This window comes from Zophobas morio, unplaced genomic scaffold (genome assembly GCF_036711695.1).
Source record: "Zophobas morio isolate AGI-343-1 ecotype UQ-CSIRO unplaced genomic scaffold, CSIRO_AGI_Zmor_V1 ptg000005l, whole genome shotgun sequence".
Classification (NCBI taxonomy): domain Eukaryota; kingdom Metazoa; phylum Arthropoda; class Insecta; order Coleoptera; family Tenebrionidae; genus Zophobas; species Zophobas morio.
The window spans coordinates 8,897,723-8,913,612 of record NW_026972110.1 but is presented as its reverse complement, the minus strand read 5'-3'; the positions used below and the strand labels follow the sequence as shown (position 1 = coordinate 8,913,612).

Here is a 15,890-nt window from a genome sequence, read left to right as displayed (position 1 = left end):
CTAAAATTTATTTATGACAGTTTGTTCAACCGCCGTGTTTCTTGAATAAATATCGAAATATCGAATAGTTGGACAATTTATAATAATAAAAATTATAAATTCAAAACATGCTCGAAATAATATTAGCTTGGTACGGCCCTAATATCAAAATATGAAAATACTGAGAATCACTCTCGTGAAAATGTACACGAAGCAAGAAAACTGGTTGTTGTAACACTAAATTAATTAATTATGGCATTAAAGTCAAGTAGTCTGTTTTACAATTTAAATAAATAACTGCAGAGTGCTTGTCAGTAATGTCAGTTATAATACGCATGACGTAAAAGATAAAATTTAGATACGAGAAAATCCCACGCTTTAACTGTAAACGAAGAAGGCAAGAAATATTCAGCTACAATAATTACGAAACGAACTCATCAAATATTATTTAGCATTTTTTCTTGATCATTTGCAATAATTATCAAAAATGGCTGACAACTCATGGGATGTGGATACAATTATGGATTTTCATCCTTGCAACATACCACATGGAATGAAAAATTATGTGTTACAAGATTTAACTCCGGATCAACAAACTAAGTTAAATGTGTACAAGCGAGAGCAAATACGTACTGATCAAAAATATTTAGCCGCTCATCCCGAAGTAGCAAATGAGACTTTTTTCCATTCCGATAAGTGATCATTACTTTTTGTTTGTTTCAGATTAGAGGTTTAATTATAATGATCTTACGACTCTTACTGAAAACAAAACCGGTGTTCGATATTTACGAAGTTGTTGGACAATACTTTACAAAGTCTTCTGTTGATTTAAAGGAAGAAATTTATGCGTATCTTGAAGAAAGAGTTGGGCTAACACTTACACAGTCGACACAAATTTACGTTCGATATTTTAGGAGCAGATTCTTAGTGTTAATAGTCTCGTTGCGATGATACATCAAAAAGATTTGTCTCTAAGTCTGTATTTGGAACAAGAAGGAGAACAATATGAAGGGGAACGATATGAGGAAGAACCGTCAATTAAAGATGAAAAAGAAAGTATATCACTCGAAGAATCTTACGAATATCATGACGATGAAGAAAGCAAAGGGAAAGAATCTGAAATAGATGAAGATCGAATCTCGGTCAATATTTGTCGGGAGGTTCTCGATGAAATTCTTGAGCTTGTTCATGACGAGGTTGATCTCCCATTAGTTATTTTACCACTAATCTACTAACAATATGTTCTAGGTAGACAACATTTCGCTTGCTAGTATTGAAAGCGCTGACCTTGTTGATTACGAAGACCATGATATTGGCTCCACGTCAGATGAATCTGTTGACTAAAGCATTTACGTTTACGGGCCCATATAAATTAATTTTAAATTTTCTGCACATTTTTAAATACAAAAATAAAAATACAACGATCTGGAATATACACTGGAATTTAAATATACAATGATATTAAACACAATTTTTAACTTTACTGTTATATAAAAATTTATAAAAAATTGTTTCGTTTAAAGTATTCTTACAAAAATACATCTTCAAAAAATTATAATATTTGGTGATTATAAATTTTGGTTATTTTACTATCTACACAATATTGCTAAAATGCATTTAATTTGATAACAATCAGTCCAGTTGTTTTGGAGATTACAGATTATCTGTTTAATAAATTCCCCAACAAACCATCAATCCATAGATAGACGGAAGGACGACGGACAAACGGGAAATGGGGGGGGGGGGCTATTTTTCATACTCTAAAGGTCATGAAACTTTGAAAAAATATAAAAGTAGACATTTACTTACTTCCCCCACTTACACTCGGGCAGTATTTTAAAATAATTGTCTATGAAACAAAACCCCATTTGTTACAATTTTTCCAAAATTTTATTTTAAATTTTTCAAAAACAAGGATTTACCATTTAAATTTTTTGTCATTCACTGAATGAGTTCATTAATCTATTTTGTTAACAGATAAGAACAAAAGTATAAAAAAACAAAATTTGTGTCTAGTGAAACCCAAGTTAAGTTTTAGTCAAAATGATGCCATTAGTTAACCTTTCATAAATATTAAAAGAAAACTTAACGCCTCTGAAACTCATATTACAAAAAAAAATGCAATTACAGTACTACTGGAATTTAATAGATCTGAAAATGAGCTGTTCTAGTGTAAATTATACTCTCATTCCCAATCACTTCTTATATGCATCAACTACTTTAATCATCTTAATTGTTAGCACTAACGAATCCATTTCCCACATCGATCACACCTTACCACAACTTAAGGACCGGTAAACTTGGAAATGGTAACAAAAAGTCAAGCATCTTCTTCTGGAGTGAAGAGGTGGAAGAATATAAATGGTGAACGAAAACAAGTCGTTAAAGAGTTCAGGTGGAGACGTGTCTTCAGCGTCGTAGTGCTGTACTTGAGTTGGCATAAAAATAGGTATGTGGACTAGTTATAATTTTGAAAAAATAATTAACTGTAATTTAGTGACCCATTAAAAACATCTCCCTCAAGTTTTAACACATTTTTAAGTGAACCCAATTAACTAAACATTAATAAGTACATATTTCTAATAATTTAAAAACATTATATAGTGTACACTTAGCACTTATAATTATTTGATACTAAAAATCTTTGCATTGTATTTGTAAAAATTATTAAACTTCACTAAAAAAAAAATACTCAAAGGTAAAAAGGTCAATGCCATAACGGATCTATCAAATATAATTTAATTTTTGTACCGTATTAGCTCGGTACATGATGTACCATCATTAGACACTCACTTAGAAAATGCTAAGCAATAAAAAAAGATAACATTAATTAAGGTCCGCTGCATGAACTGAGCAAACAGTACCAACACTCGAGAACTTGTTCCTTGGTATCTGGAAAAAAACAACGATTACATGTACCGTTGACAGCAGCGAATTTATTTTATGAATGAATATCTCTCCGTTTAGTTTCGTAAGTGAAATCACCACGAAACAGTTACCCGAGTATCCTCAAAAAAAAACCAGAAATAATTCATGTCGCCCACGTTACAATAGGTGCAAATAAAAATTGATGTCAACCATAACGGCAAAACGTGCGTGTCTTTGCTAAGTGTCAAAACAGAACAATGATTGATTTGTATGAAGAGTGTTGAGAGAAGTTCTGAATGTCAACTTCAGTCATAGGAAGGTGACCGGTTATCAGCATTTGCCGCTTGAATACCATTAATTTTATTATTAAATGCTTGCCTTCTTACTTTTGCGATGGATAAAAAGTTATGGCTCTGGCGGACTTCGTAAATATTTCAGAGAGCGCTAGTATCCTTAAAACTTTTTTAAGTCGGATTTTGATTAGATGCTTCTCAACTTTTTATGGAAAAAGAAATTAATTATTTTTGCAGATACAAGAAAATTGATTTCTTTTCCCCAAACAAATAACTCCAATAAGTTAAAAAACGATGTTTCTAACAAAGTAATAATAGTTGAAGTTAAAATTTGAATGAAAATAAAAATACACTTTTAAAAGTATGTTCTGCGTTACTGTACAAAGGAGATGTATCGCTTTTTTTGTTGTAGGTCAATGCACGAAAATAATGCTTTCTTCATTTTGTTTGTTGTTAATATTATTTTACTGCTACATATGTACACCCGGATGAAAACTCCCACGGATGTAGACTATCATTGTTATAATAACACAGAAGGAACATTAAAACAAAATTAATTAATATTATGCGAATGAGTTCACAGCTTATCTATTACAACAATGTAATGCATTTACTAGCGTAATTTCGTTAATTGCTTATAATAAAAATCGGTGCTCCGTCAATCGTTACATTCAGTGTTTACCTTTGTTAAATAAATATCCGGTGTACTGAATGAAATCAATTAACAATAAGTAGACAGTTTGAAAATTCATAACATCATGATGCAACTTTTTATGTTGTAATAAACACACTATTAAAAGTGAATAAAATCTTTAAAACATGACAAAGCAAATTACACAGTTTTTGATGATCCAAAATTAAAAAATTAAATGGAATCGGCACGTGTAAAATTACCTAATTAAAATGACCAGTAGTGTCTACTTAATGCATATTTAGTTACTGTTTAGATAGTTTCACGGTTTGATGGCGCAAATAATGATTATATGGAGACTTTTATTGAGGAAAATGAAAAAACAATTAATAACAAAACATAAAAAAAGTTGTTATAAAATGGTTATTACATAAAAAAATATGAGAATTGAATTACAAAAAAGTAATTCAGTTTTATTTTTGTTATATAGGTACTTATTTTTTAATATATTAGTGTTTAAATTACAAAAAAAAAAGAGAATAGAATAAGAACGGAATACTTTTTAGGCATTAATAAATAATTTTAAATCTGACTACAAGTTTCTCAAGTGAATTTTCCTCAGTAACGTGTCGCCTAATGGAGTAATTAAAATGTTTAACCTAAGTAAAAAGTCAAAGAAAACACAATACAATAATTTTTAAAAATTATAAATTATAATATAAAATTGATCCAGGGTTACTTCGACAGAACTTCTCTCGCTCTTTGAGTACATTCCAACAAATTTAGCGAAAAAATTTAACGCGGATTCGTACATTACAAGTATAGGAGTATATTTTTGTATAACATTAAAATCATTTTAAAATACAATTCATTGAAATGACGTCATCAAATTGTTGGTGAGGATGATTAGCCAAATTTTGGTTAGAATTTAACTGTCTGCATGATATTTCTAACGTACGTACAAAATTTGACAACAATCGGTCCAGCAATTTCGGAAATTACGTGTCTAATAAAAATGGATACAGATGCCATACAGACAGACAGACAGATGGACAGGCGGAAATGGGAAGCCACTTTTTTCGTACTGTAGGGGTCATGAAACGTCGAGAAAACATAAAAGTAACCATTTGTCCGATGGACTCGATTGCTATACTTCTTTAGCTTACGCTCGGGAAGGAATAAAATATGTATTCATTTATTTTTAAAATATAGGAGTATTTTATAAAAGAAGAAATATTATTTGTTATAGCTGTGTCATTAAACTAAGGCCATTTAATGTCTTTAGTTTCAGAATGAAAAATTTAATAACCAACATCAAATTCTTCGCAGATCGACTCAAGTTAGGTTAAATGTTAAGTTAGATCAAGTTAGATTTTTATAGTTAACAGTCGTTTCATCTCTTGTCGAAAAAAAATTTTAAATTCGAATTTATTCAAATATTTTGATGTATAAAATCGATCACAGACTTTGTGTTTGTGTTCATGTATCTATTGCAGAAACAACATTCTTTTTTACCAAAGTTGAAAAATGAGTCAGTTATACTTCAAAAATGAAAAATATCTATAATTGTGTTGAAGCCACCAATTACCAACTTTGTTTTATATAAATACATGAACAAGGTGTTTCATCGCAAAGGGATGACCAGAATAGTCGGCCTTTTGTGGCTCACAGACTGCAGTTATGGTATTATACCGGAAAATCACGCATTTATCGTGAACTATTGAAAAAAATCTTTGACGCAGTCTAATGCAACAAGGACTACAATTTAGAATCATTTGCAAATATGCAAGTGACATACTTGCATTACTTATTTAAAGATTACAAACAAAGTTATAATTTCTAAATGGAATACCTTATATGTTTATTTAAATTTAAATTTTTTGTAAATAAGAAAAAATATATCCTACAGAAAGGGTTTTTACTTCTGGAGCGTAAGTTAAGGAAGTGTAGTAATCAAGTGCATAGGATGAATGACCACTTTTAATGTTTTCTCGACGTTTCATGACCCCTAGAGTAGGAACAAAATAATCACCGATTTCCGTCTGTCTGTCTGTCGTCTATGTCAATTATTATTATTATAGACAGTCTCTGAAACTACTGGACTAACTGTTGTCAAATTTTGGGTGTACATTAGGAAAATCATGTAGGTGGTAACGCTTGCAAAACTTGGCCAATCATCCCCACCGCCAATGAGATGACGTCATGTTCAAAATTTACAATAGTATTTTTTTATTTTATAAAATAATATACTCCTGCGCTTGTGCTGTATGAATCCGTGTTGAATTTTCACCCTAAACATCCAGATTTTTGGAAAAAAAATCAAAATTGTATAACAACATTTTGCAATTTAACTTTAAAACTGCAAACCCGAATGCTCTGAAATCTTGCAATCGGTTTAATGTTATCGTAGTCATGGTAAATCGTCAATCAAAATTTATTTGTTTATACCCTCCAAAAAAATTGATGACATCATCTCAAAATTTTGTCGAATAAATCCTTTCTGAAATATGCAAAATATTGTAACTCTGTACTTGTGGTTTATCTGTGCACTCATAGTTTTTAAAACTACTTATACAGGGTGACTTAAAAAAATAATGAATGGGGCAATTTATTTTATTGATTAAATCAAGAATGACCTGCTCCATTTCTCGAAAATTCGGGAATGCAGTATTGTTATTATTAGTTTTACACTGCATATCCAAATTGGTATACTAATCCTTGTGAAAATGTTGACGTCATCACAAAATTTTGTAACGGAAAAACATATCTTTATTTTTACTCATAAGGTTTATCATAAAAAAAAATGAAATTCACTAAATCAAATCTTATATGTTACAATGTTTCGAAAAATCTGGATTTATTGTTGTAAACTTCACAGGTGAGGAAAGTTCTGTCGAAATAGCTTTCGACCAATTTTTGTAAACAGTTTTTAGGATATTTGCATTTTTATGGGAAAAATGGTAATATTTAAAAATACGCAATTCTATTAATTTTAATCATACAGTATACAGGTTTCGAATTTTGCACGAAACTTTTTACTTGTCTTGTCCTAACAAACCTATAAGCATTGGTCTCATGTTATTATTACAGAGAACTTCCCTCGCCTCTGAAATATAATCGAACAAATGCAGTTTTTTTTTAGAAAAAAAAAAAATACAGGATGCCAGTCACAGAGCAAGAAAAAAAAGTGGCACATGAGCTCATGACATGGTCGGACCCGCGACTTTTGTGTTATTAGCTGTACTGTAACTGTGTTATATACAACCAGTGCTTTGCGTTCCTCTTATATTAGAACAAAAGGTTGTTATACAATTTAGATTATGTGTGAAAATCTGGATGTTTAGGGTAAAAAATTAAGGCGCATTCATAACTTACAAGTACGCGAGTATGTCACTTTATAAAATTTAAATAATATTTACCATGAAAATTTTGAGGTGACGTGTTCAAATTGTTGATGGGGATGATCAGACAAATTGTAGCATTTTACCATTAACATGGTATTCTTAAAGTACTTATAAAACTTGACAGTAAGCAGTTCAATAGTTTCGGATATTATCGATATAATAAATATAAAGCTTCGGTCTGATCTACAAGCAGAGTCGTTGCTACCTCAACAAATTTGGTACAAAAAGATAACTCTTCGTAAATTTTACAGATAAAAAAAATATTGTAATAGAGGGTTCATCTGGAGAATGGCTCCTTCCATGTTTTCTCACGTTTCTTTACCCCTAAAGTACAAGTTCGGTTCCCGTCTGTCTGTCTCTCGTCTGTTGTCCGTCGTCTGCCGTCTCTGAAACTATTACACCGATTGTTGTCAAATATTATATGTATTTTAGGAATATCGTGTAGATAGTAGAATGCTAACCCAAATGTGTCTAATCAGCCCCACCGATAATATGATGATGTCCCCTCAAACTTTTTCATAGTAAATAGGATTTAAATGTTACAGAATAACATACTCCTATTCTTGCGGTTTATAACTCCAGCAAAACATTAATTTTTCAAATCAAATCGTATTTAGTATATACATTTTGAAACGATTTAGTCTGAGACTACACAATACTGTACTCGAAAAAAAAGACTATTTTTTAAACACACGGTATATACAAATTCATAAACTGGATTGAATTTTTGTTGCAGCTAGATAAAGAGATTTTCACTTGTCACAAAAATAAGATTGTAGCAAATAACTGTCTCCAATTTCCTTAATAGTGTAGATATTACATATAACTGTCTAATAATTTCAAGGTTACCAAATTTATTAATAACAATAAACGATCACACAGCAACATTTCCAATATGTGTAAACCGATGTTGTAACTACGATATTGTAAACAACTTACACTACATAACGCAATGTCGACACTATTCATTCATTTATTTCATTCACAACCCCATTTGCACACGCTTATAAATTTATAAATATCACGTATTTTATTTTTTAGGACAAAATGAAGATTATTTTTATACTAAATTTATTCACACTCATCCTGACTGTGTCCTCTTTTGGCGGAAGCGAAGACAGGTTTTTAAAAAAATACGCAATGATGAAGGTAACTTTATCTTTTCACTGTTATTTAAATTTACCACAATTTTATTTTTTAGATATATGAAAGCTGTTTCGGTCCAGAAGTGGTTAAGCAAATTCGTAAGGAAATGAGAGCAGCTTGTCTCAAATGCGCAGTTATAGAAACACCACCACCGACGCAACCTACGGCTCCCAACAAACCCGAACAGGAAAATCCTACACCACCAAATTTTGACCCCGAGAAGCTCCATCAGGCTATTCTTGCTTATCGACCTGTAAGTTTTGATGCAGCTACATGTTTGAACGACGGTAATAGTTTTTTCGTAGAACTCGCCTCCAGCACCCTTTTATAGACCTTACGCGCCCTCCGCAGGAATGGCACCCTTGTATAGCTTGCCTTATGCCAGTCCTGGTTATCCTGGTCCGCTGCTGTATCCAGGATTCCCTCAACAATCGGGATATGGCGCGTATCCTTTGCTTGGGCAATCGCTTTACGGACACAGAGTATCGGTAAGCTATTTACGGCTTTTTGATGATAACAGGTGTGTTAATTTTGATAAATTTAGAGAGATATGGACCTCAAAGCACAACTAGAAGCCCTAACTTCACGAATGGGCAGTAAAGTGAAAAACATAACTTGTGTGATGCAAGAATTGGGGTACTTAGATGAAAATCTGGAACCAAATTTCCGAAAAATTAACGAGAGAATTACAAAATTGCCTGTTGGGGAAGAACTGAAAAAAGATATGCAAGATGGAGTGGCCTTTTGCCAGCAATTCTCGGTAAGAACTTGGTTTGAAAAAGATTACTGTTTTTCCATAGAGAAGTTTTAGCAATGTGTACCCGACGTAAAGAAAGACAGATCACCTTTGTCCCGTGAATTAATCAGACCGATGTTTTTCTTCAAATGTTACAAACATAAGAAATTAGAAGCTTGTATAATGAAAGACGTTAGAGAAAAGTATGCCGGAATGACTGATGAAGATTTTGAGAACGATGTAGAGTTCAGAAGGACTGGAAAAGCAATGAAAATGCCAAAATCAGAAGAACAAATCAATGATCTAGCGTCGTCTATGTATGAGTTCTTGTATGGAAGTGAGAGTAACGTAAATATCGATTCCATTTTATAAAATAAATTTATTGTACCTAGGATATACATTACAGCTTTAGTATTTAAGTATAGTATTTATTTATTTTTTTACTATGTGTGCACCTGCATCTAAGGGAAAAATTGAATTTCAACAATGAAAGAAACAGATATATACATAATGTCAAACTCACGTTTTATTGTTAAAATTTGATAAGCTTTTGTAAAGGTGTTTTGAAGCAATAAAAACAGATTAGATAAATCGATCTTTTTTTTGTTGTAACAAAATTATTTTAAGAAAGGAAGTAGAAATGGTATCTAGATCTAGATACAACAAAGTCGACAATGTTTTCCTAGTAACTTATAGAGTTTTGTAAGCTGAAAACAGTGGAGAAAACCACGTACCGAAATTTCCATAAATAACTGAGATACTGATTCTGAAAAATACGTGATGAAAAACTTCACACAAATGCTAAAAAAGAGATGATAATTTAAAAAACCGCTGTTGTGTCATATAAACAAAGTTGTGGACAGGTTATATTTAAAATTTTATCACAATTTAGTCTGTTAAGAATGGAGATATTACATTTTAAAAATGTATTGAAATATGCACCAAGCGCCTTGTTATCAAACTTACGCTTGGACTCCAACGGCAATCTAAAATCAAATTTCGCAAACGAGCAACCAAAGATCAGATTTTAAAAAGCCTGATCAGGAAACTGATAAGGTAATTAATCAAAATAAATCAACAATTACTAGGTTTCCGAATACCAGGTAAATTGAATTAACCGTTTCTGGGATCATCAGTTTTTTAGAAGAAATAAATGTATTTTGGTAGACGTCTTGTTATTTTCAGAATAATCTTAAGATGAGCTCAAAATTTGAAAGAACTCATCAATTGTTTGTAAATTCTGTCTATATATTAAATTTCCCCAACACCCCTTTTTGGGACAATTTGTATTTTGGATCGAAATAGAGTTAACATATTTTAGATACACGTTTATAGTACCCAAACTATGATATTTTAAAAGTGTACAATCAGAAAAAATCCAGTCTTTTATAATATTTTAAAAATTTGAAAGATACGCATAGAACTTAATTAAGCCCAAGTTGGGAAAATGGTTGAAGTTGAACGAAATGGAGTATTTTCCACATAAAAAGGTGTTATTTTTAATTCTAGTAAAACGAAGGTACGTACATGGGCTTTTTTGTAGATTTTTTCTTGCATAGCTTTTAATTTCTATAAAGTTCAGTAGTAATGAAAAGATTAAACTCAGCTGGTACCAGATTGAGATGAAACACTATGTCTAAAAATTGGTTCAAAGCATGTAGGTAGCATTCCATAACCAAACAAGTTTTGTTTCTTAAACAAATTATAAACTATGATATTGGGAATTTTATTTTTTACGATAACGCCTCTAAGTTAAAATAAACATAGATATGGATTGTTAAACTGAGTATGCTTCAAGTGAATTTTTCATAACAAAATGTTGTGTTGTAAAAGTAGTTTAAAAATATGTAGACACACTGATACAGTGATAAAGATGAGCGTAGATTGTGTGGTGACCAAATTTGAATTAAAATTTCGTGCTGAAAAAAAAAAACAACGGCGCGAAATCGCATTTGAATAATTTGAATTTGAAAAAAAATCATTAAAAAACCGTTAAACATAGGTCCCCATGTGCAAGTTTAGTTCTTTTCTGGTAATTGGTACCTCTCCTAGGGAATTTCTGGGTAAGATCTAGTGAGAGGGTTGGTAGAAGTTTGCTTGCTTGGTAGATGCGTTATTGTTGTTTGTTTGGTGTAAGTGAAAGGACACGATAAGGTAACTAGACTAAGCCTAGTTGGTTTGGTAGTTAAAAAAAGGACGTAAGCCTTTGTCTAACGAAAATTAATCGTAACGATGACGACGCCACAGTTTTCCCAACAAGTGTAGCTAATTCTTGCGGTTTTTCCCAAGCAGAAATATGCGAATTTTCCACCGACGCTAACACGTGGTGTAAATTTGATTTAATGTTTGTAAATGCACACTTTATGTTAAGATTTTAATCGTTAACTGGTTCTAACACAATTCAACGGTCATGAGATTGTTCAGATAAAGCCCTTACGAGGGGATTTCATGAAATTCACTTGGTTTATCAAGTTACAAATAAGGTTTCTGGATGCTTATACTTAAGTGTGACATTGTAACACTTCTTAATTCCTCACACAAGATTGCTATAGTTCATTTACGGCAGTTAAATTACCCTAACGTTGTCCTACTCTGGGAAAAGGACCGTGGAAGGTGCGGTAGAATTCATAATATCGTGGACTAAAGGACGGGGGGATTAAATTTTTCCTCTTAGGCAGTTATCATCATCATCACCGAGATATTTTTTTCGCAACACGGGATGCATTTTGTGTTTTTTTTTATCGTGTGTTTTATTTGGGATAAGCTGGGGACAGTCCACGGTAGAAACCCTCAGAGCTAATTGTTTTAAGTAACCAGTCACTTGGATTATGACATAATTTAACACATTTAACATTATGTAAATTCTTTGTTTGAACCGTTGATAAAGTGTAGCATAATTTAACATCATGTAAATTCTTTGCTTGAATCGTTGATAAAGTGTGGCATAATTTCACATGTAAATTATTTGTTTGAAGCGTTAATAAAGTGTGGCATCATTTAACATCATGTACATTATTTGTTTAAATCGTTGATAAAGTGTGGTAAATATTAACCTCATGTAATTTCGTTAGCTTTGTAATTTTTCACCTCCTGCGATTTTTCTGTTTCACAATTTTAGCCTCCGTAATTTTCTTTGCGGTATAATTTAAAGTGTACGTAAATTTTCATGCTCTGCAGTTCCTAACCTCACGTATTTTTTGTCTGCACAAGTTTTATTTCACACCAGATCTTTTTTTGTTTTTATAAATCTTTCCTAGTTATTTCTACCACGTAAATATTTTGTTGATTAATGCTTCAATCATAAATTGCCTGCTACCCAATCTTAATCTAAGATAAAAATTCTTTGCTGTCTAAAATTTCATTTTATTGCGACTTTAAATGTTTATGCTTTTTTTTTTGAAATTTTAGCACTTCTTCGGTTGTAGTTTAATATCAGAGTCATAGAAAGTGAACATTTAAAATGGAATTGAGGTAAATAACCCAGAAACACGTGGTAGAAACGCGATTCTTATTCGAGCTGGCGGGATTTATGGCGCTATCTGCACAAAAGAGGAGGAATAAATGATTTTGTGTCCTCCATATATTTTGTGTTTTATTTAGCGATACTTTTCCAATCTTGTGGTCCACCACTTGCATTTGAAAGCATTCCGTCACAAAAAAAAGCAAAGACAATGTAGGGTTTCATTTTGTTAAACGATTACAGCCAAAGCCAAATTTTTGAATTTTCGCGGGCTTTTCAAATTTTTTTCACATGTCAATTTAAGGTTACAATATTTCTAGCCAAAATTTTGAGATGATATAATGATGTTTTTAGAGGGGTAAACAACCGATAAATTTTGATCAGCCATTTACCACCATGGTTAGGATAACATTAAAACGTGCAACATTTCGGAGCATTCAGTTTTGTAATTTGTAAAGAGTTAAATTGTAAAATATTGTTATACAATTTTTATTTCTTTTCCATAAATCTGGAAGTCTAGGGTAAAAATCAGACGGATTCATAAATCACAAACGTAGCAGTAAAGCAGTAAAATTTAAACAGTATTTACTTTTTAAAATTTTGAGACGACATTGTCATTGGGGTTGATTTCACATTAATCAGTCCAGTAGTTTTGAACATTACCTATATAATGAAGTCGCCAACAGGTTATGAAACATCGAGAAAAACAAAAAAATTGCCATTTGCCGAATAGACTCTGTAACAATTCCGTATCTGTGGAGATGACAAATAAATTATTTCTTAAATTAATTTAAACTTATTCAGACAACGATCTTCATTGCCACAATGAGTACGTTGATTAATTATAAAAATAATTTCTTATTATTGTCATCTACAAAAATTTAAATTTACCACTCAGAAAAATGTATTGAATAATACCATATAAACAATGAAACAGTAAGAGTTGATATGCATTACATGACTATATTTTTCATTCAATATACACTTACACATATATAACAAATACAAAATTATAAATAGGTATAAATAAATATTACAATATTAAATAAGAAGAGTAAATATCACTTTCGCTTAATAAATTACTTAATACTAATTATTGTCATTGCGAGATTATTGTCTGTCAGTTTCATTTAGTGTCAGTGAAGCTATGAGAAATTAAATCAGTTCTTAATTTCTATAAAGTTCTCATCAAGTTCTGGTTTATATGTTAATAAAGCTGTATACTTTTTAAGTAGTTTACGCCAATAACAAAAGACATCAACCATTTTAAGATTATTCCATATCATGTTAAACCCACTGTGAGCAATTTCTTTTGCAACATCATCATTATCCATTACGAATTTTAGCAATTGTTCCAGGTTTTCTTTATTTGCATTTGCCTCAACAGGAACATAGTGGATCCAAGGTTTCAACGCAGGATAAAAGAATTCCAACCATTCATTTCCCACGTGAAAAACCACAGATTTACACAGCAGTATATGCTTGAACCTAAAGCTTGCTGCTACTCCCCTGAAGTTAAACAAATATTTGTATTTGCAATGCTCTTCAAATGAAACTTCAGATGCAGGAGGTTGGTGTAAAGTGTCCTGCAAATAATCATTTAAAACTTTCATATCAAGCATGGTTAAAACATACTGCATCTGATTTCCAAGCCTGATTTTTTGTATACTGTGCGTCAACTAGGTTTGGCTTCTCTCTAGACAAAAGTACCAGTGGATCTCTCTCCGAACTGGTGCGAGAACCGCGAAAAAAACCTTTAGAATATTTGTCGCTCCAAGCAGTATTGTTACCAATTTTTCCTAACCGATTGCGATGAGCGTCCCATCGTCCTGTTTTTTTTTTAAAGTAAGATAAGATTACAAACTATGAGTACGGTAGTTCGAACCTATTCCTTTGGGGTAGAGTGAAATAGCTGGTCCACCTTCCCAAAACGCCCAAGCAGGATACATTATATCATGATAATCTTTAGTTTTGCTAAATGAAAATACAGGCCCAAAAAGACCATAATTTTTATGAATTTGAGGCCAGTCTCGAGTGTTAATAATAAATTCCGTGTCAGGCAATTTTGGTAAAAGCTTGAGGAGGAAATGCTCAATGCCATCACATCGAGCTGGAAACATACAATTTTTGTCTCTGTAGAGACGATGATTTATAATTTGATATTTTGTACCTCTAAAAAAAGTTACAGTTGCATTATCCAATCAAACGGTTACTCACCTCACACTCACTTGTTTTTTATATTGTCGACCATTTGCTTACTAATCCCTTTATTAAATACTTTCAAATCGTTAGCTATTTCTGAAGAGTAACAACCACACTTTGTATTATCACATGGTGTATAGCTCTCTTTGGCTGTGGTAAAATCCTTTAAATATTTTAAGTACTTTGTATTTACCTCTAGAATTTTTCCCATTTTACTATAAAATTCTAATATCAGGAACGAAACTTACCTTTTGAATACTTACTAACTTTCGGGTCGCTACAGTTAGAATTTCCGTTCTTTAAACAAACATCACTTCCGCGAATTATTGATAGATTTATTAAAAACATGAATTTTAAAAAGTTACACTTCATCTTTGTTTATTGAGGTTATACCACTTATGTATCTGTCACACATGTCACCATGCTACAGGTTGTGCAGATATAATAACAAAAATACTGTGCGACTGCGGAGTGCGATTGAAAATATTGTAAGCTGCAGTAGGCTGCAACAAACACTGACTGGTTGGCACCCCTGATACATTATGTCAGTTCCAGACATATTTTTATTAATCAAACGAATCAAAACTAGGTATACTTTTCTGACATGCAATGCATGTCTGGAAATCTGGATTAGCAGTTGGCCGTAAGTAAAGTAAGTACACTCAGATTTTACCGGTTACTCCTCGAAATAAAATAAAGATGGATAATTTGTGTAATGATAAAGAAGTACTTACATGATATTACTGAACATATAAAGGCGCCAAATTCCAATATTGTTGTTTTATAGAATAATTTTTTGTAACTTTATAATACAAAAATTTCCATTTTTTTTTTTTGTTTAATGTGTTCAGTACTATGTAAACAAAACTCAGTAAGCTACGTACTTACTCATTACAACTAAACCAAAGAATATTATTTATATTATTCGTAAGTTTTAATATTCTTTGATATTTACCAGGGAGGTAGAATAATTGTCATATAACTGCCATGATATTTACGCGGTAAACTGCACTAGTAAAGTAAAGTAACATCACAGTAGAGATAACAATCAGTAATCAATTGTTATCTCTACTGTGGTAACATGCTAGAAGGCAGGCAACCAAATAAATGCTGTCAGACAGAACAGGCAAAGTGGACCAACGAGATGTACGAGTATGACATAAAAAAGACT

At 31.7% G+C, this 15,890-nt stretch overlaps 3 protein-coding genes across 3 annotated transcripts; 2 read left to right on the top strand and 1 right to left on the bottom strand.

Moving 5' to 3' along the window:
• The first annotated feature begins 289 nt into the window (after nt 1-289).
• Nucleotides 290-1,440, top strand: LOC135146603 (uncharacterized). Its single transcript, XM_064078728.1, has 5 exons — nt 290-376; nt 432-643; nt 703-843; nt 894-1,175; nt 1,228-1,440. Exons 2-5 carry the CDS (start codon nt 467-469, stop codon nt 1,321-1,323), a joined length of 696 nt encoding a protein of 231 aa, XP_063934798.1. The 5' UTR covers nt 290-376; nt 432-466; the 3' UTR covers nt 1,324-1,440.
• An 883-nt stretch (nt 1,441-2,323) lies between these two features.
• LOC135146594 (uncharacterized) lies at nt 2,324-9,500 on the top strand. Its single transcript, XM_064078718.1, has 6 exons — nt 2,324-2,428; nt 8,217-8,324; nt 8,377-8,574; nt 8,627-8,809; nt 8,866-9,081; nt 9,133-9,500. Exons 2-6 carry the CDS (start codon nt 8,223-8,225, stop codon nt 9,427-9,429), a joined length of 996 nt encoding a protein of 331 aa, XP_063934788.1. The 5' UTR covers nt 2,324-2,428; nt 8,217-8,222; the 3' UTR covers nt 9,430-9,500.
• Nucleotides 9,501-13,460: 3,960 nt separating this feature from the next.
• LOC135122616 (O-glucosyltransferase rumi homolog) lies at nt 13,461-15,151 on the bottom strand. Its single transcript, XM_064046904.1, has 5 exons — nt 14,968-15,151; nt 14,746-14,914; nt 14,403-14,689; nt 14,153-14,346; nt 13,461-14,103 (listed from the first exon to the last, which is right to left on the bottom strand). The coding sequence occupies exons 1-5, from the start codon at nt 15,089-15,091 to the stop codon at nt 13,678-13,680; spliced, it is 1,200 nt and encodes a 399-aa protein (XP_063902974.1). The 5' UTR covers nt 15,092-15,151; the 3' UTR covers nt 13,461-13,677.
• Nucleotides 15,152-15,890: the final 739 nt, after the last annotated feature.

What these genes read in the sequence shown, in the direction of transcription:
- LOC135122616 (XM_064046904.1), bottom strand. Translation starts at nt 15,091, where the DNA reads ATGAAGTGTAACTTTTTAAAATTCATGTTTTTAATAAATCTATCAATA. An exon ending in AGTTAGTAAGTATTCAAAAG is followed by an intron (nt 14,915 to 14,967) that starts GTAAGTTTCGTT and finishes GAAAAATTCTAG; the next exon opens with AGGTAAATACAAAGTACTTA. An exon ending in GTCGACAATATAAAAAACAA is followed by an intron (nt 14,690 to 14,745) that starts GTGAGTGTGAGG and finishes AACTTTTTTTAG; the next exon opens with AGGTACAAAATATCAAATTA.
- LOC135146603 (XM_064078728.1), top strand. Translation starts at nt 467, where the DNA reads ATGGCTGACAACTCATGGGATGTGGATACAATTATGGATTTTCATCCT. An exon ending in ATGCGTATCTTGAAGAAAGA is followed by an intron (nt 844 to 893) that starts GTTGGGCTAACA and finishes TCGATATTTTAG; the next exon opens with GAGCAGATTCTTAGTGTTAA. An exon ending in TTGAGCTTGTTCATGACGAG is followed by an intron (nt 1,176 to 1,227) that starts GTTGATCTCCCA and finishes AATATGTTCTAG; the next exon opens with GTAGACAACATTTCGCTTGC.
- LOC135146594 (XM_064078718.1), top strand. Translation starts at nt 8,223, where the DNA reads ATGAAGATTATTTTTATACTAAATTTATTCACACTCATCCTGACTGTG. An exon ending in CTATTCTTGCTTATCGACCT is followed by an intron (nt 8,575 to 8,626) that starts GTAAGTTTTGAT and finishes GTTTTTTCGTAG; the next exon opens with AACTCGCCTCCAGCACCCTT. An exon ending in CCTTTTGCCAGCAATTCTCG is followed by an intron (nt 9,082 to 9,132) that starts GTAAGAACTTGG and finishes GAGAAGTTTTAG; the next exon opens with CAATGTGTACCCGACGTAAA.